This window comes from Papio anubis, chromosome 17 (genome assembly GCF_008728515.1).
Source record: "Papio anubis isolate 15944 chromosome 17, Panubis1.0, whole genome shotgun sequence".
Lineage (NCBI taxonomy): Eukaryota > Metazoa > Chordata > Mammalia > Primates > Cercopithecidae > Papio > Papio anubis.
The window spans coordinates 31,163,123-31,188,425 of record NC_044992.1 but is presented as its reverse complement, the minus strand read 5'-3'; the positions used below and the strand labels follow the sequence as shown (position 1 = coordinate 31,188,425).

General features: G+C 36.8%; 1 protein-coding gene across 13 annotated transcripts in view; it reads right to left on the bottom strand.

Annotated features, from left to right (window-relative positions):
* Positions 1-25,303, bottom strand: part of BCAS3 (BCAS3 microtubule associated cell migration factor) — a 704,563-nt gene that overhangs the window by 517,931 nt on the left and 161,329 nt on the right. For all 13 annotated transcript variants that reach the window (XM_017950665.3, XM_017950664.3, XM_017950669.3 and 10 more), the window contains exon 8: positions 3,167-3,274. In XM_017950665.3, coding sequence (XP_017806154.1) covers positions 3,167-3,274 — 108 coding nt within the window. The remainder of the gene's footprint in view (positions 1-3,166; positions 3,275-25,303) is intronic.

Sequence of the window (25,303 nt, the reverse complement as noted above, 5' to 3'; positions counted from 1 at the left end):
TCTCCCTCATGAACATAGATGCAAAAATTAAATCCAGGAATATATAAAAAGGATTATAGATAATTACCCCTAGGGTGAAACCCAGGGTGTAAGAACAGTTTAACACTGGGAAATCATCCAATATAATTTATTCTTTTAACAAATTGAAAAGGAAATACATATTCATCTTCATATTGACTTCACTAAATACAATGCCCGGTTATGAAAAAAAAAAAAAAAACAACCATTGGCAAACTGGAAAATAAACTGCTGAACTTGCTAATCAACACATACCTCACACCACTTCCCTATAAATAAACCTACAGCTAGAAATAAAACCAAATATCTAGGTAGACTGATCAAGAAAATAGAGAGACTGGGCACAGTGGCTCATGCCTCTAATCCCAGCCCTTTGGGAGGCCAAGACAGGAGGACCACCTGAACTCAGGAGTTCTAGATCAGCCTGGACAACATAGTGGGGCCTTGTCTCTACAAAAAAAAGGTTAAAAAAAATTAGCCAGGCACAGTGGCACATGCCTGCAGTTCCAGATACAGGAAGGCTGAGGCAAGAGGACTGCTTGAGCTTGGGAGTTTAAGGATGCAGTTAGCCGTGATGGTGCCACTGCACTTCAGCCTGGGTGACAGAGTGAGATCCGGTCCTCCCAACCCCCCAAAAAGAAAAGAAAATATAATTCACAAATTACCGACATCACTAGATATCCTACAGCCATTAAATTAACAATGTAGGAATTTACAAACAACTTAATTTGTTACAATGTTACAAACAACTTAATTCCAATAAATTAGAAAACTTAATGGACAAATGACTGGAAAGACCATTGTCAAAACTATTGATAAATTATCAAGACAAATTATCAAAACTTGTGCTAGACAGAACTTTAAAATCTTAACAGACTTGTAAATATAAAATAAATTGAATTTGTAATTGAAAATGTTCCTACAAATAAATGGTATTATCTTTCATGGTTAGAGTTAGAATTCACATGGCATTGTTTTTTGTTTAGGAGTCAAGACTTGAGCTTTTTCTGTATCAATATCTGAGTGCTGGAGCAACAATTATTGAAAAAACTTACCTGCAGCGGAAACTTTGTAAGTCACATGTCCAAAGAGGGTTGTGTGTGTCTAATCTGAGATTCTATTCTGTTACACTGGTACACTTATCTATCTTTTCATTAGCATCAGACCTTATAAATTACTGTTTCATTGGGCGGTTATAACGGGGGAGCGGTAAATGTTCTGAGTCAGTGTTGCTACCTTGTTTCAGTAAGGCTTACATCATATCTTCTCCCTATTACATTTATTTATTTGAAGACTTACTACCCTTAAAATTGCCTGCCATACTGCCAGAAGGAATTTTCAAGGATACATCTGTTCCTGCACGCTTCCCCAGACCCTTTTGATCCTTTAGTGCTTTAAACTACCAGGTCTCCAACACAGCCTATGCTTCTGGGAGTGAACCATAGTTTACTTATGTCCCTTCTGCATCAATAAATTCCCAACATAGTCTCCTTTCTGCCACATCATACACTCTGTCATATCACCTCTTGCAAGGACTCCTGAATAAGCTCTACCATCCTCAAATTTAAAATTTCTAGTTGCAGTATTCACTCTTGTGTAGTTATATGAATTAAGCATGGGCTACAGGTGATTTTATATGTATATGCAGCCTCACCTCTATTTGATTCCATTTATTGATATATATGCTTTTTGGAGAATGAGGAACAATTCAGATATAGGTGACTACATTTATCTGTGGGGGACCTGAAACTTTTAAATAAAGTACCTAAGCAACTGAGCAACTATATCTTGCTATTAATTCTCAGATGATATACAATTACAGTTTTGATTTCCTCTTTAAAATGGAGCAAACATTTTAAATTAAGGAGGAAAGCAAATAAGAGAAAGAGTTTTGTGTTGTTGTTTTTTGATTTCTAGTATATTTATGTAATTGAAATACAGGGAAGCTGTGGTCTAAGAATCTTCTCTGTACTTTTTGTATGTGTTCACATTATTTTTTGACCAAATAATATGTAATCAAGTTCGTGACAGCACAAAGGACAGTTCAGGGTTAAATATGTCTGCAGGATCTACCCATTCAATAATGTTGTTTAACACTTCTATACCCTTCTGACCAACCTGATATGTCATGGGACAATCATATCCTTCTAGCAATAATATATTGGGTATTTTTCCTACATCCTATAATTTTCATCTTTCTATACTTGAATTCAAATATTTCTCTTATTAGTATGAAAACCCACCTGCCTTTTATTTGTATTTGTTAAATATGTCTTTGCCCTCCCTTCTACATTCAACCTTACTAAGTCAATTTTCAAAACATCTCTTTAAAATCTAACCTGTGAGTCTTTTGCTTCACTTAAATTTACTGAAATGACAGAAAACAATTTATTTTCTATATTTCATGTGTTTAGCTTTTCGATGGCATGGAAGATTTATACAAGGCACGTAAGAGCTAATGATCAAGATATTCACCATCCCAGGGCTTCAGTTTGCTTAAATGGAAAAGGAAAGTGCTGGGTGATAGAAGATTCCTAAGGTTCCTTTCTCCTCTAATGTTCTGTGATTAATTTGTCATTAGCAATAGAGGTCACATAGAAGTTCAAGATAGATCTGAATATTTTCCCAGCAATTAAATGAAATAAATTTTAAAGGATACAAATTAGTCTAGTCCCTATTTTAGCTCCACTGTGAAGTGTGAAGGAATAAAAGTATTTTTAAACTTTTTTTATAGTTCAGGAACATGCTTTTCAAAAATTTTGGTGGGTTCTCACAACAAAACTACATTTCACCATCATAAATCAGCATACATAAAATACATATAAAAAGCTACATTAAAAGATTTCTCAAAACAATACTTAACATTTTTAAGTTTGCTCAGATACTTTCTATTCGTTTCCATTTTGTTTTACAAATGCTCACTATACCCCACTAAACTGAATTTACAGTTCTCTAATGGATCAAGACTAGAAGTCTCAATATATTCATCAAGAAATCTTAGAGCTATTCCACTGAACTGAATTCAGAAAGTGTTTCCTTGAGATTTTTAAAAATAAACCTAAGTTAGTCACTGAAATTGGTAGAGTTCTCCATGCCCAGGAGAGCATGTTTCTTATTTTACACAAGAAACACATGAAAATATCCTTACCGTTTATTGCAATGGAGATCATAAATAGGGGTCTTAAATTGAATGGACTTGACCATCTCCCCAGTACGAAGTGAATACAGATCCACACAACAGTACGGTGGGCTTGTGCTAAAAAAGAAAAAAGAAAGAAAAATGTCATTTTTTTTAAAAGAAGAAACACCAATAATCTCTATACTTTCTCATTAACATAATATTCAAATCTCTGATTAACAAGATATTAGTAAATTGATTCAAAACTTATCCCAAAAATGATCATAATACATCCCTTATTCTATGTCAACTTAGGAATGCAAAATTTGGTGAAGAAAAAAATATCACTCACCAAATTAGTACTACACAGAAGAAAAGTGATATTGATTAGGCCAGTGCAGTTGCTCACGCCTGTAATCCCAGCACTTTGGGAGGCCGAGGCGGGTGGATCACGAGGTCAGGAGTTTGAGACCAGCCTGACCAATATGGTGAAACCCTGTTCCCACTAAAAAAACACAAAAATTAGGCAGGCGTGGTGGCACGTGCCTGTAGTCCCAGCTACTCGGGAGGCTGAGGCAAGAGAATCACTTGAACCTAGGAGGCGGAGGTTGCAGTGAGCCAAGATTGCACCACTACACTCCAGCCTGGGCAACAGACCAAGAATCCATCTCAAAAAAAAAAAAAAAAAAAAAAAAAAAGAAAGAGAGAAAGAAAAATGACATGATTACACCAACAGATACAGAAAATAATCTAATAAACTTCAAAGCCTATTCATGATAAGAAACATTTCCTTAATATGATAAAGGGTACCAACCTTAAAACTAATGAACAAAAACTAGCAAACACCCATAAAATATGAAAAGGTTTGACCCTAAAATCAGGTCAAAAAAATGCTCATTATCATAACTTCTATTCAACACAGTATAGAAGGTCTTATGTATAAGCCAAGAAGAGTAATTATTACAAGGAAGAAATAAAGCTGTCATTGTTTGCTAAAAACTTGATTGTATAAAAGCAAAAAATACCACTCTGTACATAGAAATATATATCATCTGTGCACACACACACAGAGGCAAATTCACAATAAAGTCCAACTGTTAGAATATATGGATTTACCAAGGTCACTAGATAAAAGTATAATATACAAACATCAGGTATATTTTCATAAATTGAGAACAATTAGTAAAAATTTTTTTTAAATCATATAAAATGACATTAAATATCAAAACCATTGACTACCTTGGAACAAATCTAAGGAAAGATTCATAATATATTTACACAAGAAAGAATAAAATGGTTTTTAAAAAACCTATGTAGGCCGGGCATGATGGCTCACGCCTATAACCCCAGCACTTTAGGAGGCCAAGGCGGGTAGATCACTTGAGGTCAGGAGTTTCAGACCAGCCTGGCCAACACAGTGACATCCCATCTCTACTAGAAATACAAAAATTATCCGGGCATGGTGGCAAGCACCTGTAATCCCAGCTACTTGGCAGGCTGAAGCAGGAGAATTGCTTGAACCTGGGAGGCGGAGTTGCAGTGAGCCAAGAATGTGCCACTGCACTCCAGCCTCGGCGACAGAGTGAAATAGTCTCAAAAACAAAAACAAAAACAAAAATACCTATGTAAAAGAAAATAACATGGCCTAAAAGCCTCTCTAAATTGATAGTTCAAAACCTCATCAAAAATATACCAGAAATGAGATCTCATTCTAGAATGTATATGGAAATGCATTCCACATAATAAGACTTATTGTAAAGGTACAATAAAGAAAAAACTGTGTTTTAGACAGAGGGACAGATAAAGAAATCAATGTTTCAACTAAAGAAAGTTTTTAAAAAGGAGCTAGTTAAATTCAATAAAAGGAAATAAAGGAATAAGGAATAAGGAAATAAAAATGCAACAAGAATTCGATAAAATAAGATGAGTAAGCAGGGGGGAATCAATAAAACAAAAACTTTGTTATTTTTAAAGATAATAGAATCAATAACTCTAGTCAAACTGTTCAAAAAAGTAACAAGGAACAAACAAATAATATAATGAAGGAAATAGGAAATATTCTGATGACACAGACAAATGCCTTAAAATGTAGAGTGCCAAAACCAATCTACACATAAAGATAATTTGAATAGCCCACGATCTAAAAAGAAATTGAATTTGTAACTTCTTGCAAAGAAAATCCTTAAAAATGCCTTCATCTGTAATCTCTATCAATTATTCAAACAAAAAATTATACCTATCATACACAAACTCTTTCATAGCAAGGTAGAAGAGTCATTTTCCAACCTATTTTACAATGTCAGTAGCACATATACAAAAACTAAATAAATATATTGCAAGAAAATAAAACATATGCTTGTATATCTATATGTCTCATAAATATATGCCCAAAACTCATTAAGAAAATATTAGCAAATAGCTGGGCACAGTGGCTCACGCCTGTAATCTCAGCATTTTGGAAGGCCAAGGTGGGTGGATCACCTGAGGTCGGGAGTTCAAGACCAGCCTGACCAACATGGAAAAACCCTGTTTCTACTAAAAATACAAAAATTAGCCAGGGGTGGTGGTGCGTGCCTGTAATCCCAGCCACTCGGGAGGCTGAGACAGGAGAATCACTTGAAACTGGGAGGCAGAGGTTGTGGTGAGCCAAGATTTCATCATTGCACTCCAGCCTGAGTAACAAGAGCGAAACCCCGTCTCAAAAAAATAAATAAATAAATAAATAATTACCAAATAAAATCCAGCAATACAATACCAGTTGCACTTTATTGCAGGAATGAAAGGCTGGTGTACTACAGAATATCTATTAATGTAATTCACCATATTCATAGAAAAAAGGGGGGAACCACTATGATTATTACATTAGAAAGATGCAGTATGGCATTTTTAGGAATAAAAATGCAACACCCTTTTCAAGATAAAAACACTCAACAAACCGTAATTAGAATTTCTTCTACCTTATAAAGTGCATCTATAAAAAAATCTACAGATATAAGAATAAACACCTTCCCCATAAGGTCAAGAATGAGGCAAAATTGTCTGCTTTTATCACTCCTACTCAACATTGTATAATAAATCTTACCCAGTGCAGTAAGTACAGAAAAATAAATCTAAAGCATCCAGATTGTCAAGGTAAAAATAAAACCATCACAGATAACATAATCTATTTACAGATAACATTATCTACATAAAAAATCCCAAAGAATCTCTTTTAAAAGCTACTAGAACTTTACCAAGGTTGCAGAATTCAAGGTCTACATATACAATCATGTTTCTATAGAAATGAACAATTTGAAACTGAAAGTATTTGCAATCACATGAAAATATGAAATAATTCTATGTAAGTCTAACAAAATACATGCAAGATTTGTATACTAAGAACTATAGCATGCAGATAAAATAAATCAAAGACCTAAATAAATAATAGTAAATACCATGTTCTTGGATTGGGAGTTATAATATTCTTAAGAATGGCAAGTCTCCCCAAACTGATCTATATATTTAATAATCACAATCAAAATCCTACCAGGCCTTTTTAAAGACAATGACAAGCTAACTTTAAAATCTTTATGTAAATTAACATGATTCTTACATACGAGCATACCTAATTTACTGCACTTCACTTTACTGTGCTTTACAGATGTTGCTTTTTTTTTTTTTTTTTTTTTTTTACAAATTGAAGGTTTGCGGGAACCCTGTGTCAAGTAAGTCTACTGAAGCTGTTTTTACAATACCACGTGCTCAACTGGTATCTCTCCACCACATTTTGGTAATTCTCATAGTACTCCAAACTCTTTCATTTATTACTGTATCTGTTAGAATGATCTGTGATCAGTGATCTTTGATGTTACTATTGTAATTGTTTTGGGGCACCACAAACTGGACCCATAGAAGATGGTAAATTTAATCAATAAATGAGTGTGTTCTGAAGGCTCCACCTACCAGCTATTCTCCTGTACTCTCTCCCTCTCCTCAGGCCTCCTTCATCACTGAGACACAGCAAAATTGAAAGTAGATCAATTAATAATCCTACAATAGCCTCTAAGTGTTCATTTGAAATAAAGAGTTGCACATCTCTCATTTCAAATCAAAGGCTACAAATGATTAAGCTTAGCAAGGAAGACGTACTGAAAGCTGATACAGGCAGAAAACCAGACCTCTTACACCACATAACCAAGTCATGAACACAAAGAAAAAGTTCTTGAAAAAATTAAAAGTGCTACTCCAGTGAACACATGAATGAGAAGAAAGTGAAAGGCTTATTGCCGATATGGAGAAAATTTTAGTGGTTTAGACAGAAGATTAAACTAAACACAACATTCCCTTAAGCCAAAGCCTAATCCAGAGCAAGGCCCTAATAATACCCATTGCAGTGCTTAAATGACTTAGCTGGATCCCTACCCCATTTTTGTTGGCCAATGCAATGCCTATGTGATATGGCTAAATTCCTAGTCAGCTTTAACTCCATTTATTTTTAGGAAACAGGATGTCAGTGGTCAGAAGTTTCTTCTTAGGTCTAAACCAGCTAAAGCTGATGAAATCCACAATGGCAGCTTACTCGACCTCTGAAGAACCTCTAGCTTCATTATAATCCAATTTCCATGCTAAGTGACACTCCCATCAGCACCATGACAGTTGACAATCACCGTGACAATGACCAGAAGAGACCAGGAAAGCATAGGAAAGAGGTGGCTCCTTGATCCCAGGAAAATCTCCATCCCTTTCCAAGAAAAACATATTCCTCTCCTGGCTCTTAATGCCCAAACCCTTCATTAAAGATGCCCTATATCTGTAACTTCCAGGTTTCTCAGGAGCTGAGAAGTTAAGCTAAGTTCCCACTTCTCCAATTCCAAGACCACTGAATAAAGCCTGCACTGCCTGACACTCAGTTTCAGTTTGGTGTGTTGGTTTCATGACACTGAACGGGAAAGAGCCCCGTATGGGGTAACCAGGACTCTCCATCAGCAAAAAGATTATGATTCACTGAAGTGTCAGATCATCAGCATTTTTTAGCAATGAAGTATTTTTTAATTATGTACTTTTTTTTATTTTTACGACATAACGTCATTACACACTTAAGAGACTACAGTATAGTGTAAACATATCTTTTTTGGTTTCCTTTTTGTTTCAGATACAGGGCCTCACTCTGTCACCTGAAATGGAATTCACTGTAGCCTCTGATTCCTGATCTCAAGCAATCCTCTAGTCTCTGCATCCTGAGGAGCTGGGGCTACAGGCACGCACCACCACATTCAGCTAATTTTTTTTATTTTGTTTTATTTTTTTAGACAGTGTCTTGCTTTGTTGCCCAAGCAAGCCTCCCACCTTACCTCCCCAAAGTGCTGGGATTACAGGAATGTGCCACTGAGCCTAACCAAACATAACTTTTATATGCACTAGGAAACCAGCAAATTCACATGACTTGCTTTATTATGGAATCTGCTTTATCGCAGTCATCTTGAACTGAACCTACATTATATAATATCTCTGAGGTATGGATGTATACAAATGATATACATGTATAAGACGTATAAAGCTACAATAATCAGGATAGTATGGTACTGGTATAGGCGTACACAAATATTTCAAGGAAACAGAATAGTGTGTCGAGAAATAAACTCACATTTGTATGGCCAACTGATTTTCATCAAAGGTACAATATAACTAAATGATAAAAAGATCGTTTTTGGAACAAATGGTGTCAAAAGAACCAGATTTCTATATTAAAAAAATCAAACTGTTCCAAAAACAAACTCAAAACGGATCGTAAGTCTAAAAATATAATAGCAAAAAGTATGCGTCAAGGACAAACTACAGGAGAAAAATCTTTGTAACCCATTTCTTAAACAGAAAAAAGAATGCATGAAAATAGATATAATTGACAAAACACAATTTATCAAAATGTGAAACTTTTACTCTGACAGAAATTAAAAAGGGAAAAGCAAGTGCCATATTATGAGAAAATATATGCAAAACATATATCTGAGAAAGTTTTTGTGTCCAAAATATTTTTTAAATTCTGCATGCACCTGTAGTCTCAGCTACTAGGAAGGCTGAGGCAGGAGCAATCTGAGGATGCATTGAGCTCTGATCATACCGCTACACTCCAGCGTGGGCAACAGAGTAAGACCCTGTCTCAAAAAAAAGAAAAGAAAAGAAAAGAAAATCTTATGATTCAACAGTGATGATGCATGCAACACATTTTTTTTTAACCACCTCTACGCACAGAAACTAGAAAACATAGGAAAAATGGATAAATTTCTAGAAACATAACAACCTCCCAAAATTGAATCAGGAAGAAATTAAAACCCTGAACGCACCAATAATGAATTCCGAAATTTAATCGGTAATTTTTTAAAACCTACTAATGAGAAAAAGCCCTGGATCAAATGAATTCACAGTCAAGTTTTACCAGATGTATAAAGAAAAGCTGGTACCAATCCTACTGAAATAATTATAAAAAGTCAAGCATGAGGGACTCCCCCTAACTCATTCTATGAAGCCAGTCTCATTCTGCTTTTTTGTTTGTTTGTTTGTTTGTTTTTTGAGACAGAGTCTCGCTGTCTCCCAGGCTGGAGTGCGGTGGCACAATCTTGGCTCACTGCAAGCTCCGCCTCCCGGGTTCACACCACTCTCCTGCCTCAGCCTCCCGAGTAGCTGGGACTACAGGCGCTCGCCACCACACCCAGCTAATTTTTTGTATTTTTAGTAGAGACGGGGTTTCACCATGTTAGCCAGGATGGTCTCAATCTCCTGACCTCGTGATCCGCCTGCCTTGGCCTCCCAAAGTGCTGGGATTACAGGCGTGAGCCACCGTGCCCGGCCGAAGCCAGCCTCATTCTGATACCAAAACCTGGCAGAAACATTAACAAAAAAAGAAAACTTCAGGCAAATATCCCTAATGAACACAGATGCAAGCTCCTCAACAAAATACTAGCAAATCAAATCCAGCAGCACATAGAAAAGCTAATCCACCATGATCAAGTAAGCTTTATTCCTGGGATGCAAGTTTGATTCAACATATGCAAAACAATAAATGTGATTCATCACATAAGCAGAACTAAAAACACACAAAAAAATGATCATCTCAATGGATGCAGAAAATACTTTCAATAAAATTCAATATTCCTTCATGTTAAAAACCTTCAACAAACTAGATATTGAAGGAACATACCTCAAAATAATAAGAGCCATCTATGACAAACCCACAGCCAACATGATACCGAACAGGCAAAAACTGGAAACATTCCCCTTGAGAACCGAAACAAGACAAAGACGCCTACTTTCACCAATCCTATTCAGCACAGTTCTGGAAGTCCCAGCCAGAGCAATCAGGCAAGAGAAAGAAATAAAAGGCATCCAAATAGTAAGACAGGAAGTTAAACTATCTCTAGTTGCAGATGATATGATTCAATACCTAGAAAACTCTTGGTCTCTGTCCAAAGGCTCTTAGATTTGTTAAACAACTCCAGCAAGGTTTCAGGATATAAAATCAATGTATAAAAATCAATAGCATGTCTATACACCGATAATATCCCAGTTGAGAGCCAAATCAAGAAAGTAATCTCATTCACAATAGCCATAAATACAATACCTAGGAATACTGCTAACCAGAAAGGTAAAAGACCTCTAAAATGAGAATTATAAAATGCTGCTGAAAAAAGTCAGAGATGACACAAGCAAATAGAAAAACATTCCATGCTCATGGATAGGAAGACTCAATATCATTAAAATGTCCATACTACCCAAAGCAACTTACAGTTTCAATGCTATTCCTATCAAACTACCAATGGCATTTTTCACAGAATTAGAAAAAAAAAAAGTATTCTAAAATTCATATGAGACCAAAAAAGAGCCTGAATAGTAAAAGCAATCCTAGGCAAAAAGAACAAAGCTAGAGGCATTACACTACTTGACTTCAACTATACTACAAGACTACAGTAACCAAAATAGCATGGTACTGATACAAAAACAGACACATAGACCAATGGAATAGGTTGGAGAACCTAGAAATAAAGCCACACACCTACAACCATCTAATATTTGACAAAGTTGATGATAACAAGCAATAGGGAAAAAACTCCCTATTCAATAAATGGTGGTGGGAGTACTGGCAAACCATATGCAGAAGATTGAAAGTGGGCTCTGTATACGAAAATCTTTCCACCATATACAAAAATCAACTCAAGGTGGATTAAAGACTGAAATGTAAAACATAATGCTATAAAAACTCTAGGAAAAAAAAAACCTAGGAAATACTATTCTGGACACATGCCCTGGCAAAGATTTTATGAGGAAGACTCCAAAAGCAATCCCAACAATTGCAACTAAAACTGACAAGTGGTACTTAATTAAAGAGCTTTGGCACAGCACAAGAAACTATCAACAGCAAACAGACAACCTACAGAAGGACAGAAAAATATCTGTGAACTATGCATCTGACAAAGGTCTAATATACAGAATGTATAAGTCAACAAGCAAGAAACAACCCAATTTAAAAATTGGGCAAAGGACATGAACAGATACTTCTCAATAGAAGACATACACATGGCCAACAAGCATATGAAAAATATGCTCAACATCACTAATCATTAGAGAGGTGCAAATCAAAACCACAATCAGATGCCTTCTCACACCAGTCAGAATGGCTATTAAAAAGCCAAAAAATAATAGATGCTGGCGAGGTTGTGGAGAAACGGGAATGCTTATACACCGCCGGTGGGAATGTAAATTAGTTCAGCCACTGTGGAAAGCAGTTTGGAGGTTTCTTAAGAACTTAGAATTACCATTTGACACAGGACAATCCCATTATTGGATATATATCCAAAAGAATATCAATCATTCTACCATAAAGACACATGCATTCATATGTTCTTTGCAGCACTAGTCACAGTACCAAATTCATGGAATCAACCTATATGCCCATCAACAGAGGATTGAATTTTTAAAATGTGGTACATAGGCCGGACATGGTGGCTCATGCTTGTAATCCCAGCACTTTGGGAGGCCAAGGCAGGTGGATCACCTGAGGTCAGGAGTTTGAGACCAGCCTGGCCAACATGGTGAAATCCCGTCTCTACTAAAAATACAAAAATTAGCTGGGTGTGGTCGTGCACACCTGTAATCCCAGCTACTCAGGAGGCTGAGGAAGGAGAATTGCTTGAACCTGGGAGGTGGAGGGTGCAGTGAGCTGAGATCGCACTACTGCATTCCAGTCTGTGTGACGGGAGCAAGACTCTATCTCAAAAAAAAAAAAAAAAAAAAAAAAAAGTTGTACATATACACCACAGAATACTATGCAGCATAAAAAAAGAACAAAATCATGTTCTTTGCAGCAACATGAATGCAACTGGAGGCCATTATCCTAAGTGAATTAATGCAGGAACAGAAAACCAAACAGAATGCTCTCACTTATAAGTGGGAGCTAAACAATGAATACACATGGACACAAGGAAGGGGACAACAGACACGGGGGCCTACTTGAGGGAGGAGGGTGGAAGTAGGGTGAAGATCAAAAAACTACCCATCGGGTACTATGCTCAGTACCTGGGTGACAAAATAATCTGTACACCGAACTCCAGTGACACGCAATTTACTCATGTAACAAACCTGAACACGTACCCCCAGAACCTAAAATAAAAGTTGGAAAAAAATTATTTATCAAGTTTTTCCTAACTGTTTTGTACATATTAAGTCATATTTTCATTTTCTGTATCAATGCTGTTTTAATGTTTAATTTCAATGTTAGCATTAAAATTAATGTTATAACATTATAATGTGGGCTAAGCTTACATTAGCTCTAAAATAAATTTCATGCATGAAAAACAAAAAATAAAGGTGTTCATAATAAATAAAATGGCCATAATTCTATAACTGTTGTAGAAGCAAAAAGCATACAATTTTTAATGGCCATAATATGTTTAAAGATACTTGATTAAAGAAGATATGCAGATAGCAAGTAAGCACATGAAAAGATGTTCAACATATTTAATTATCAGGGAAATGCAAGTTGAAACCACTAACAGATACCACTACACCCATAGAATAACTAAAATTTTAAAAACTAGTAGTACGAAGTTATGGCAAGAATGCAAACTTAATGAAGCCCTCACACATTACTGCTGGAGATGCAAAATGGTACAGTCACTCTGAAAAATAGTTCACCAGTTTGTAAAAAAAATTAAACATACATTTTCCATATGTCACAACTAGGTATTTTATTATCTATAATAAAAAGCCTAGAAACAATTAAATGTCCATCAATAGGTGAATGGACAGTTATATATTAATGCAATGAAAAGTATTCGGCATTTAAAAAGAACCTATAAAACAACAAAAATGAATCTCAATACCATGATTGTGGGGGTAGGGAGGCTAGATATAAAAGTCTACATGCTATATGAGTCCCTTCTATGAAAAGTTAAAAAAAAAAAAAAAACAAACAAACCACAACTATAATAATAGGAAGCAAATCAGTGTTGCGAGAGAGAGGGAAAGAAGGAAGGTATAGAGCACAAAGTGGCATGAGAAAGTTTTGGGGTGACAGAAATGTTAGTGTATCATTATTATGATGGTAGTTACACAAATGCATACAATTGGAACAGCTGCAGGTGGGAGAGAATCTTGTATAAGCCTGAACTTCAATCTCTAAAATTGACACAAAGCAAAAATTATTTACGTTCCCTACAAATTAATCCAGTTCTCTGCTGATAAGGAATGAGTTAATAATGAATGTAATCTAACATTTTGCCTGACCAACTAGGAGGGGGGAAAAAGCAGCCTGTCGCCTTCAATTAGAAGCTCATTATGGCTACAACACACTAGATACTGGAATTCTGATCACTTCACTGGCATCATCCATACAATGTCACAACTGAGATTCTTCCTGCAACAAGTCTTCATTAGAAACAGACAAAACAAATGTTATGAAAGCTCACTTTATAGATAACCGAACAAAATTTGTCAGAACTAGAAACTATTTATATATGAGAAAAACCCTTCATTCAACAACTAATAGGAAAAGATAATTCTTTGAAATAAGGGTCTTCACGAATTCACACATTCACAAAGGAGTCAGCACGTTTCCTGCCAATAACACAGTTGTGTGCACGCCCGACATATTCTTTTGTTCTCTGTTTTCTCTTTTGAAAAGCCTTGACCATTTCCATGGAACACAGCAAGACAATCTTAATTTTCCTCATGGGCAGGCTGATGAGAGTGCTTTCCATAAAATAATCAGTATGCATGCCCCATAAGGTGTTATACTAAAATAGACAGACATGAAACAAGCTTTTATTTTCTATCGTACAAGCCAAAAATGGTGTAGAAAACAGTGCCACAAGAAAGTTTTGCACAGAATACAGTCTTCATGTGACTTCTACAGAGCTCTAATGGATTATTTTCAAAGGTTTGTGTTTGACATTTAAACATGGAGCTATGACTTTAAAGATAAACCTAATAGCATAAAGGGGGGGACATTCCTAGAAGAAATTTTTAGAGCCAAGTTTAGAATGTAACTGAATCTACTGTAAGCAAATATCAGAGGCTGTAGGAAAGGCAGGAAGGATGCAATTTTTATTACTAAATGTTTCTTTAAAAATCTGTAATTTGTGCCCAGGATCCCATATATACATATAAAAATGAATAGTAAAGGCATTTTACACTATTCATGATAAATGTAAAATAGAAATGAGTGCAAATTCTCTTTAACTGATCTTTTCTTGATCTAAGTAACTTGTTTTATAGTGAGTTACTAAGCATGTGTATTGAAATTTTTTATCAGAACAATCTGTTACATTTGACCCATACCCATAAGGGAAGTTATTAAGATTTTATTAGGGAGGAAAAAGTCCCCATTTTTATATATTACAACAGCCAAACATATGGAATTTACACAGTGAATTCATTGCAGTGAAGAGGGTTAATTAAAACTTTTTAAAGAACAAATTTCAAAAAATGCTTGTTTTATTGAAAATTAAAAGGTTAATTAAGTAATTATGAACTATAAAACAAAATATTTAAACTAGATTTCTTAAAAGGAAAAATATTATAAACATGGAAGACAAAAATCAACAAGAAATCACTAAATATTTCCTCTAAATGAATCTATAATTTTTCTAAAATTTTTTTGGAGACAGTCTCGCTCTATCGCCCAGGCTGGATGCAGTGGCTCGATCTTGGCTCACTGCTACCTCTGCCTCCCAGGTTCAAGTGATTCTTATGCCTCAGCCTCCCGTGTAGCTGGAACCACAGATGCATGCCACCACACCTGAAAATAATTTTTTCTATTTTCAGTAGAGACAAGGTTTCACAATGTTGGCCAGGCTAGTCTCGAACTACTGGCCTCACGTAATCCACCTGCCTAGGTCCCCAAAAGTGCTGGGAATACAGGTATGAGCCACTGCACCCAGCCTCTATCTATAATTTTGGAATGCACACGACAAACCAAAATAATTATACTTAGCTACAACTTTTCTGGATTTTCATATCATATGTCTTAAATTCAGGCCCTAATTCTGAAAACCTATAAACCTATTCTCCACACAATTTCTTACTCCTTCTCCCATTAATAAAAAACCAGGAGGTGAGTCTTCATTATAATTTATATAATCAAATATTGAGTCATAGGCATTTGCTTTAAAAGGCAATGGAAAAGATGGTAGTTGTTGCAAACAGCATCATTAAGTAATTATCCCAGGAGAACCAGAAGTATTTTCAGCTGACCTCGGGCATGGCCTTCTTGATGGCCTTCTTTTAACAAAGTAAATAAGCAGAAATACTTCATGAAAGAGATTCTATAAATGCATGATTAGCCACAAAGAAAATACAAAACAGCCCAGGCCACGGCGGCTCACACCTGTAATCCCAGCGCTGTAGGAGGCCAAGGCAGGCGGGATCGCTTGAGCTCAGGAGTTCAAGACCAGCCTTGGCAACATGGTGAAACCCTGTTTACAAAAAAAATACAAAAAGTAGCTAGGCATAGTGGTATGCACCTGCGGTCCCAGCTACTTTGGGGGCTGAAGCGGGAGGATCACTTGAGGCCAGGGGGTTGAGGCTGCAGTGAGCAGTGACTGTGCCACTGCACTCCAGGCTGGGTGACAAAGTGAGACCCTGTCTCAAAGGAAAAAAAGAAAGAAAATACAAAACCACTAACAGATACCACTACCCATCTATCAAAACTGAAAAAAATTTTAAAATAGTGACAACAAATGCTGGAAAAGATAAAGACAAATGAGATCACTCACACATTGCTGGTGGGAATATAAAATGGAACAGTCGCCTGGACAACAGTTTAGCAGTTTCTTATAAAACTACATGTGAAACTAGCACACGAACCACCAGAGTAAAAAGGTAGGAAGATTAAAAAAAAAAAAAAAACACTCTGAGCACAGTGGCTCACGCCTGTAATCCCAGCATTTTGGGAGGCCAAGGTGGGTGGATCACGAGATCAGGAGTTCGAGACCAACCTGACCAACATGGTGAAACCCTGTCTCTACTAAAAGTACAAAAATTAGCCAGGCATGGTGGCACGCATCTGTAATCCCAGCTACTCAGCAGGCTGAGGCAGAACAATCACTTGAACCTGGGAGGCGGAGATTGCAGTGAGCCGAGATCGCACCACTGCACTCCAGCCTGGGCAACAGAGCGAGACTCCTCACACACACACACACACACACACAAACTCACTGAAAATAAATAAGAATAATAAGAATAACATTCCATCTTATGAATATACCACAGTTCGTTAATCCATTCATCTACTGAAGGGCAACTTGCTGCCAGGTTTTGGCAATTATAAATAAAGCTGCTATACACATTCATGTGCAGGCTGTGTGGACATAAATTTTCAACTTAATGTCTCCACAGTTTCATCATATAGTTAGAATCATACAGTATGACTATCAGATTGACTTCTTTTACAGAGGAATATGCATTCAAGGTTCCTCCATGTCTTTTCATGGCTTGATACTTCATTTCTTTTTAGCACTGAATGACACTCCACTCACAGGATGTACCAATGTTTACCCATTTGCATGGTGAAGGACATCTTGGTTGTATTCAAGTTCTGGCCATTATGAATAAAGTTGCTATACACATCTTTGTGCAGGTTTTTGTGAGGACATAAGTTTCAACTCATTGGAGTAAATACCAAGGAGAGCAACTGGTTAATCTTACAGTATGAGGATGTTTAGTTTTGTAAGAAACTGCCAAATTGTATTTGAAAGTAGCTGTACAATTTTGCAGTCCCACTAGCAATAAATGAGCATTCCTGTTATTTCACATCTTCTCAGCACTTGGTATTGTCAATGTTAGAGCTTTTAGCCCTTTAAAACTGTGGTATCCAACTGTTATTTTTATGCAATTCCCCAATCACATACATTATTGAGCATCTTTCATATGCTTATTTGCCATGTGTATCTTCTTTGGTCAGGTTTTTGCTCTATTTTTCTTTCATAATTGAGATTTTATTGGTTGAGGATCAGTACAGACATTTTAATTTGTACACAATTCTTAACATACATAACAAATATCTAAAAAGCCATGTATTGTAATTCTTTTTTAAAGTTATTCCAGTGACTTTCCAGCTTAAATTTGGAAGCAAATTTTCCTTTAGAGGCTATCTTCACAATTTGATAAGCTGTTACATACATCCCACCAATTCACAACTGAATAGCATGTACACTACATATTCAAATTTTTAATCTTTCACAGGACAGCAACAAAGTTATTAGGAAAACAGGACACCCACAACCAAAGGTGTTACAGAATGGACACAATTTTGACAGGGAGAGCCATAATCAAAGAGTGGTTTTCTTTAGGAAACAATTCTACTAAAAAACAACATGGGAATAGAAGTAATTTCAAATGTCCAAGACATTAAATGCAGGACTGACTCCATATTGCCATTTGTATTATAGGATATGAAAACTAACCCGTCTATGGAATGTTAAGCTGACACCTGAGACAGTCAAAGTTTCCCAGAATTCAATATCCCACACTATTTTCTGGTTGTACCAAAAAATAAACAACCAGCAAATGATTTCACCTCTCAAAAAAAAGCATTTACACTTAAAAAAATGGGATGAGGTGAGATTCCCTCCTTCTTAAAAATGTTTCTAGAGCTACTAAGAAAACTTGCATTTACAAAATAGTTGATAAGAATATTCCTCTGGATTGTACAAGAAGGGAGACAGGGACCACTGATGAGACATGGTACATGGTATTAATCAGACTTGGCTTCTTTCTCTCCTGCTTCATCAGAGGCTGGACTCCCCTTAGTTTTCATTTCCCCCTTTTCTTCAGGTAAACCTTCTTTAGTGTCTTTCAGCCTGTTTTCCTTTTGCTTCCCTTTTCCCTTTTGTTTGCACTTTTTTGTTTGAAGCTTTAACCTAAGTTTTGGGTAGAAATTAATCACCCCGTGAAGAACATGCAGAGCTTTATAGATGGTGGTTTCAATGCTTTGCTGCTGCCTTTTTCAGCTTCGCTTCCACTTTTGCAGGAGCAAGTTTAGCTGACAACCATGCCTATCTCCTCTTGGCCTCTTCCTTGGCAGCCCCTTCGGCGGAGCTGACCTTCCTTTTGGGCATCCTGGTGGCGGGGAGGGCGCGTGCCAAGTACCTGTGGACTGCAGCCTGCCGACAGCCTTCGCAAAGCTGGGCTGCCTGGCCGCTGCCACTCTTCCTGCAGCCCGAGCTGCTGAGATCCTTTCGCTCATTTTTTAATACAATTGCTCATTTTCTTACTGTTCAGTTTTAAGAGTTCTTTAGTTCTTTAGTCAGACTTGTCTTTCACCAATATTTCCTAACCATCTGCAGCCCATCTTCTCACTCTCTTAAAATAATCTTTCACAGAGCAAAAGTTTTTAATTTTAATAAAGCCCAACTTACTGATTTTTTCATTTATAATTGTGCTTTCAGGGTTGTACTTAAGAGGTCATCGCCAAAACTCAAGATCACCTAGATTTTCTACGTTATCTTCTAGGAGCATTGCCTTTCCACACAAACTTTAGAATTACTTAGTACATATCCACAAAACAACTTGCTTGTATTTTTATAGGAATTGCACTGAATGCGTAGATCAACTTAGGAAAAGATGACATTTACATTTTTTTATTTCACGTATCAGTATTTTGTTGTTTTACTCATATAGATCTTTTGCTTGTTTTACACTTAAGTATTCCATTCTTTGTTGCTAGTAAAAATATTATTCAGCAATAAAAAGAAATGAGCCATCAAGTCAGAAAAAGAAATGAGGGGACCCTGAATGCATATCGCTAAGTAAAAGAAGCCTGTCAGAAAAGGTCTAAAATTGGCCAGGCGCAGTGGCTCACGATTCTAAACCCAGCACTTTGGGAGGCCGAGGCAGGCAAATCACTTGAGGTCAGGAGTTCGAGACCAGCCTGACCAATATGATGAAACCCCGTCTCTACTAAAAATACAAAAATTAGCTAGGTGTGGTGGCAGGTGCCTGTAATCCCAGCTTCTCAGGAGGCTAGGACAGACGAATCACTTTAATCGGGGAGGCGGAGGTTGCAGCGAGCCAAGATGGTGCCATTGCACTCCAGCCTGGGCAACAAGAGCAAAAACTCAATCTCAAAAAAAAAAAAAAAATCAGTGGTGCCAGGAGTTAGGGGGAGGGAAAAAAGGATGAACAAGCAGAGTACAGGGGATTCTCAGGACAGGGGAACTATCTTTATGATACTGTAATAGTTGGTACATAGCACCATATATTTCTCAAATGCCACACAATGTACAATTCAACGGGTGAAACTTAATATAAACTATGGATATTAGTTGTATCAATATCAGCACATCAACTGAAACAAATGTACTAGACACACTAATTTAATGTGTTAATGATGGGAGAAAGTGGATGTATCAAAGAATATGGGAGTCCAGGCACCAAGTGCAGTGGGTTCCGTCTCTAATTCCAGCACTCTTGGAGGCCAAGGTGAGATGATTGCTTCAGCCCAGAAGTTCAAGACCATCCTGGGCAATGTAGCAAGACCCCATCTCTACAAAAGTAAAAAATCAGCGTGGCATGGGAGAACGCCTGTAGTCCCAGCTACTTGGGAGGTTGAGGCAGAAGGATCACTTCAATCCAGGAGTTCAAGACTGCAATTAGCTACGATTGTGCCACTGTACTCCAGTGACAGAGTGAGAGCTGGTCAAGAAGAAAGAAGAAAGGAGGAATAGGAGAAGGAAAAAGAAGAAGAAAGAACACTGTACTTTTCACTCAATTCTTCTATACACCTAAAACTGCCCAATAAAAGTCTACTAATTTTAAAAATAATGAAAAACAAAATTTCATAAACATTTCCTTTCTTCCTTCCCAATCTATGTGGCTTTTATTTCCCTTTCTTGTCTTAATGCACTAGCTAGGACTTCCACTAGGAAGTGAGAGTGGACATCCTCGCCTTGTTCTTGATCTTAGCAGGAAAGCATAGCTTGTAACCCTAAGTATGATGTTAGCTACATATTTTCTGTAGATATTCTTTACCAAATTGAGGAAGTTCCCTACTATTCTTTGTTTGCCGAGAGTTTGCATCATGAAAGGGTGTTGAATTTTGTCAAAATCCAGCAAGTTATTTTTTGAGTGTTGACAAACTGATTCTAAAGCTTACATGGAAAGGCCAAAGACTCAAAATAGCCAACACAATATTGAAGGAGAAGAGATGAATTGAAAACTGATGCTACCTGACATCCAAGACTTACTATAAAGATACAATAATCAAGATAGTGTGGTATCGGTGGAAGAATAGAGAAATATAAAGGAACAGAACAGAGAAGCCAGAAATAGACCCACACAAATATAGGCAATGGATCACTGACAAAGAAGCAAAGGCAATCCAATGGAAACAGGATAGTCTTTTCAACTGAAACAAATGGATTTTCACAAACAAAAACAAAACAAAAGGCATTAGGCCTTTGGCCACATGACTACCAAACTGAGCAACTGCTGCAGGCAGTGTGATTATCCAACCCAAGGAGCACACTGGCCAGTTTTGTCTTTGCCCAGCATGTGAGGCAGCAATAGCTAGTCATGTGACAAATAAATTAGTTACAAATAAATTTAATGTATGGAATAACATTTGTTTGAAAGAACTGCAAAAAGAAAATCAGTTCTTGCAAATGACTCACTGAATCCATACAACTACAACTTGAATCTTTGTTTGTTTGTTTGTTTGTTTCCTGAGACAGAGTTTCACTCTTGTTGCCCAGGCTGGAGTACAGTGGCGCGATCTTGGCTCACTGCAACCTCCGCCTCCCAGGTTCAAGTGATTCTCCTGCCTCAGCCTCACGAGTAGCTGGGATTACAAATGTGTGCCACCACACCCAGCTAATTTTTGTATTTTTAGTAGTGACAGGGTTGCGCCATGTTGGCCAGGCTGGTCTCAAACTCCTGACCTCAGGTGATGCACCTGCCTTGGCCTCCCAAAGTGCTGGGATTACAAGCATGAGCCACTGTGCCCAGCCTGATATTTGTTAAAAACCAGTACTATGCACCACTCGCTGTTGAACCTGAGCTACAAGTTAGAATAATAGCTTCCCTTGAGAGAAAATCTCTTTATAAACTTTTTTTAATTTGGGGAGAAAAAACAAACCTTATTTTCTTCATAAGAATACAGAAAACATACCATCCTCAAGCAAATAATAAACACCCAACCAAGTCCATTACTCTCCTCTGCACACTACCCCTCCACAAAAAAAGTAGTAAAAACAGAAAGTGTACATTGAGCTATAAATAGACTCGTTCATGCAGAAAACTGAATTTGTGTAGTACACACATTTTCCAGAATGAAAAGGAAATGAATAAAGACATTTAAAAGGAAGATAGCAGATTTAAAAAAAAAAAAAGAACTGAACACGGAGATTCAATTTGTGAAATTACATGTTATTTCAAAAAAATTCTGTCTCAAGACTGCAGCATCAGTTCTTCTCTGACAGTTTCTAGCCTCCCACCTTGCTAGCCTGGCCTAGTTATTACTTGCTGTACATCAAAATCACACAAACCAATTCCTTAAAATGAATATTTTGTGTGTATCTGTGTGTTTATCTTTGCTGGTATATGCTGGCTAAAATATTGAGGAATAAAAACTAAAACACTCATACACAGGGCCAAACATTTGCTTGAAGAAAAACAGCAAGGACTCTCGTTTTGCATCTCTGGCTGAGCCTCTGGCTCATCTCAAGCGGAAAGTGAAGACTAAGGCAGAATTGTAGATGGCGTTACAACACATCCAAGGACTGTCCCGGTTTAAAGCCAACCTGCAAATACCAGAGTAATTTTTTTTTTCTTTTTGTAGTCCCAGCTACTCGGGGGGCTGAAGCTAGAAGTCTGCTTGATCCCGGGAGGTCAAGGCTGCAATGAGCTATGATCATGCCACTGCACTCCAACCTGGGTGACAGAGCGAGACGCTGACTTAAAAAAAAAATAAAGAAGGAAACTTGAAAACATAATAAAGGGCTCATGAAAAACCCACAGCTAACACCATATTCAATAAAGAAAAACTGAAAGTTTTCCCCTAACATCAGGAACAAGACAAGGATACCCACTATTATTCAACACTGTACTGAAAGATCTATGCAAAGCAATTAGGTAATACAAAGAAATAAAAGGTATCTATTCATAGACAACATATTCTTATATAGAGAGAAAATTCCCGATAATCTATAAAAGTACTAGAACTGATAAATTCAACAAAATTGCAGGATCAACATGCAAAACCTAGCAATGAACAATCCAAAAGACAAATGAAGAAAACAGTTCCATTTATAACAGCAATACATTATCTATAGAAATTCCAATGGCCTTTTACGCAGAAATGAGAAATCCAATCCTAAACGCAAATGTAAGTACAAGTGGCACCAAACAGCCAAAACAAAGTTGGAAAAGAACAAATTTGGAGGACTCACATTTTGAAACTTACAACAGAAGTACGGTTATTAAAACACTGTGAAACTGGCCTAGTATTAGACATACAAATGTCTAATGTCTAGCATTAGACATTCCAAAAATGAAATAGAATTCAGAGTCCAGAAACAAATTAATGATGAATTACCTTTTGAAAAAGCTGCCAAATCTATTCAATGGGGAAAGGACAGGCTCTTCAGTAAATTATGTTGAGACAAGTAGAAATTTCTCTGCAAAAGAATGAAGTGAAACCCTAGCTCCCAATTCAAAATAGTTCTAATGACCCAAATATAAAACTATAAAACTCTTAGGAGCAAACAAATAGGTAAATCTTCCTGACCTTGAATTTGGCAATTGATTCTTAGATATGATACCAAAAGTATAAGCAACAAATGAATGAACCGATAAATCAGATTACATCAATATTTTAAAACATCTGTGGAACAAAATACATTATTAAGAAAGTAAAAAGAAAACCACAAAATGTGAGAAAATATTTGTGAATAATATATCAGACAAGGGTCTAATATCCCGAATATATTGTTAATCTTTATAATTCAACAAGAAGACAAACATTCCAATGGGGAAAAAAAAAACGTGGGTAAAGGAATTGAATAGACATTTTTCCAAAGAAGATACGCAAATGGTCAACACATGTATAAAGGATGCTCAACATCATTAGTCATTACAATAATGCAAATCAAATTCACAATGAAATATAACTTTACAGCCACTAGCTTGGTCATAATTTAAAAATTAAAATCAGAAAATAAATGTGAAGAAATTGGAACTCTGATCCACTGCTGGTAGGAATATAAAATGGTACATCTCCTGCAGAAAAGAGCTTGGCAGTTCCTCAAAAAGTTAAACACAGAATCATCATATGACCCAGCAATTCTACTCCTGTACCCAACAGGAAGCAGCATACATTCACACAAAAACTTGCACATGAATGTTCATAGCAGCATTTTCATCATAACCACAAAGTAGAAACACCCGTATGTCTCTCAACAGATGAATGGATAAACAAATTGTAGTGTACGCATACAATGTAATATTATTCGCCCATAAAAAGGGATGAAGTACTGACACATGCTACAGCATGGATGAACCTCCCAAACATTATGCTAAGTGAAAGAAGTCAGAAACAAATGGTCACATATTGTGTGAATCCAGTTATATGAAATGACCAGAACAAGTTAATCCATGGAGACAGAAGGCAGATTGTTGGTTGCCAGTGGCTGCAGGAAGGGGGAAAGAGGGAGGGGCTGCTTAGTGGATATGGGGTTTTCTTTCGATGTCAATAAAATGTTCTGAACTAGTGGCTGTGGTGATACAACACTGTAAATGTACTAAATGCTGCTGAACTGTATACTCTAAAATGTTAACTTTTATATTATGTAAAGTCACCTCAACAAAAAGAAAGAGAAAGGGAGGGAGGGAGGGAAGAAGGAAAGAAGGAAAGAAGGAATGAAGGAAGGGAGGGAGGGAGGGAGGCTGTCAAGATTAGTATCAGATAAAGTAGACTTTGGAGCTAAGAAAATAAGCAGAGACAGAGAGGAAAATAAAGATAGAAGGGTCAATACATCAAGAAGACACAGCAACCCTAAATGTATATATATTGAACGACAGAGCTGGAAGTTATCTGAAGTAAAAATGGGTAGAGTTGAAAGGAAAAATAGACAAATCCACAATTATAATAGGAGAGACTTCAACATACTTCTCTCAACAACTGATAGGAAGACTAGACAAAAAACCATATAGAACAACTCACAAACACCATCAGCTAACAGGAACTTGACATTTATATAATACCCAATAACAGCGGAGTACAGATTATTTCAACATTGAGCTTCTGAACCACTCCGAATGAGAACTTGGTGATGCTTTTAAACAAGACAGGAAGTAAGTGGGGATGCCCGTGTATACATATTCAACCATACTAATAAAAAAGGACTTTTGACATAAGAAATATACCTGATCCAGACTGAAAAAAATAAAGAAGCAGAACGGGGCTAGGTGTGGTGGCTCATGCCTGTAATCTCAACACTTTAGGAGATCAAGGCAGGAGGATCACTTGAGCCCAGGAGTTCGAGACCAGTCTGTGCAACAAAGCAAGACACCCTTTCTACAAAAAAATTTAAAAATTAGTTGGGCATGGTGGTGCACGTCTGTGGTCCCAGCTACTCAGGGGACTGAGGTGGGAGGATCGCTTGAGCATGGAAGGTTGGGGCTGCAGTGAGCCGAGATGTC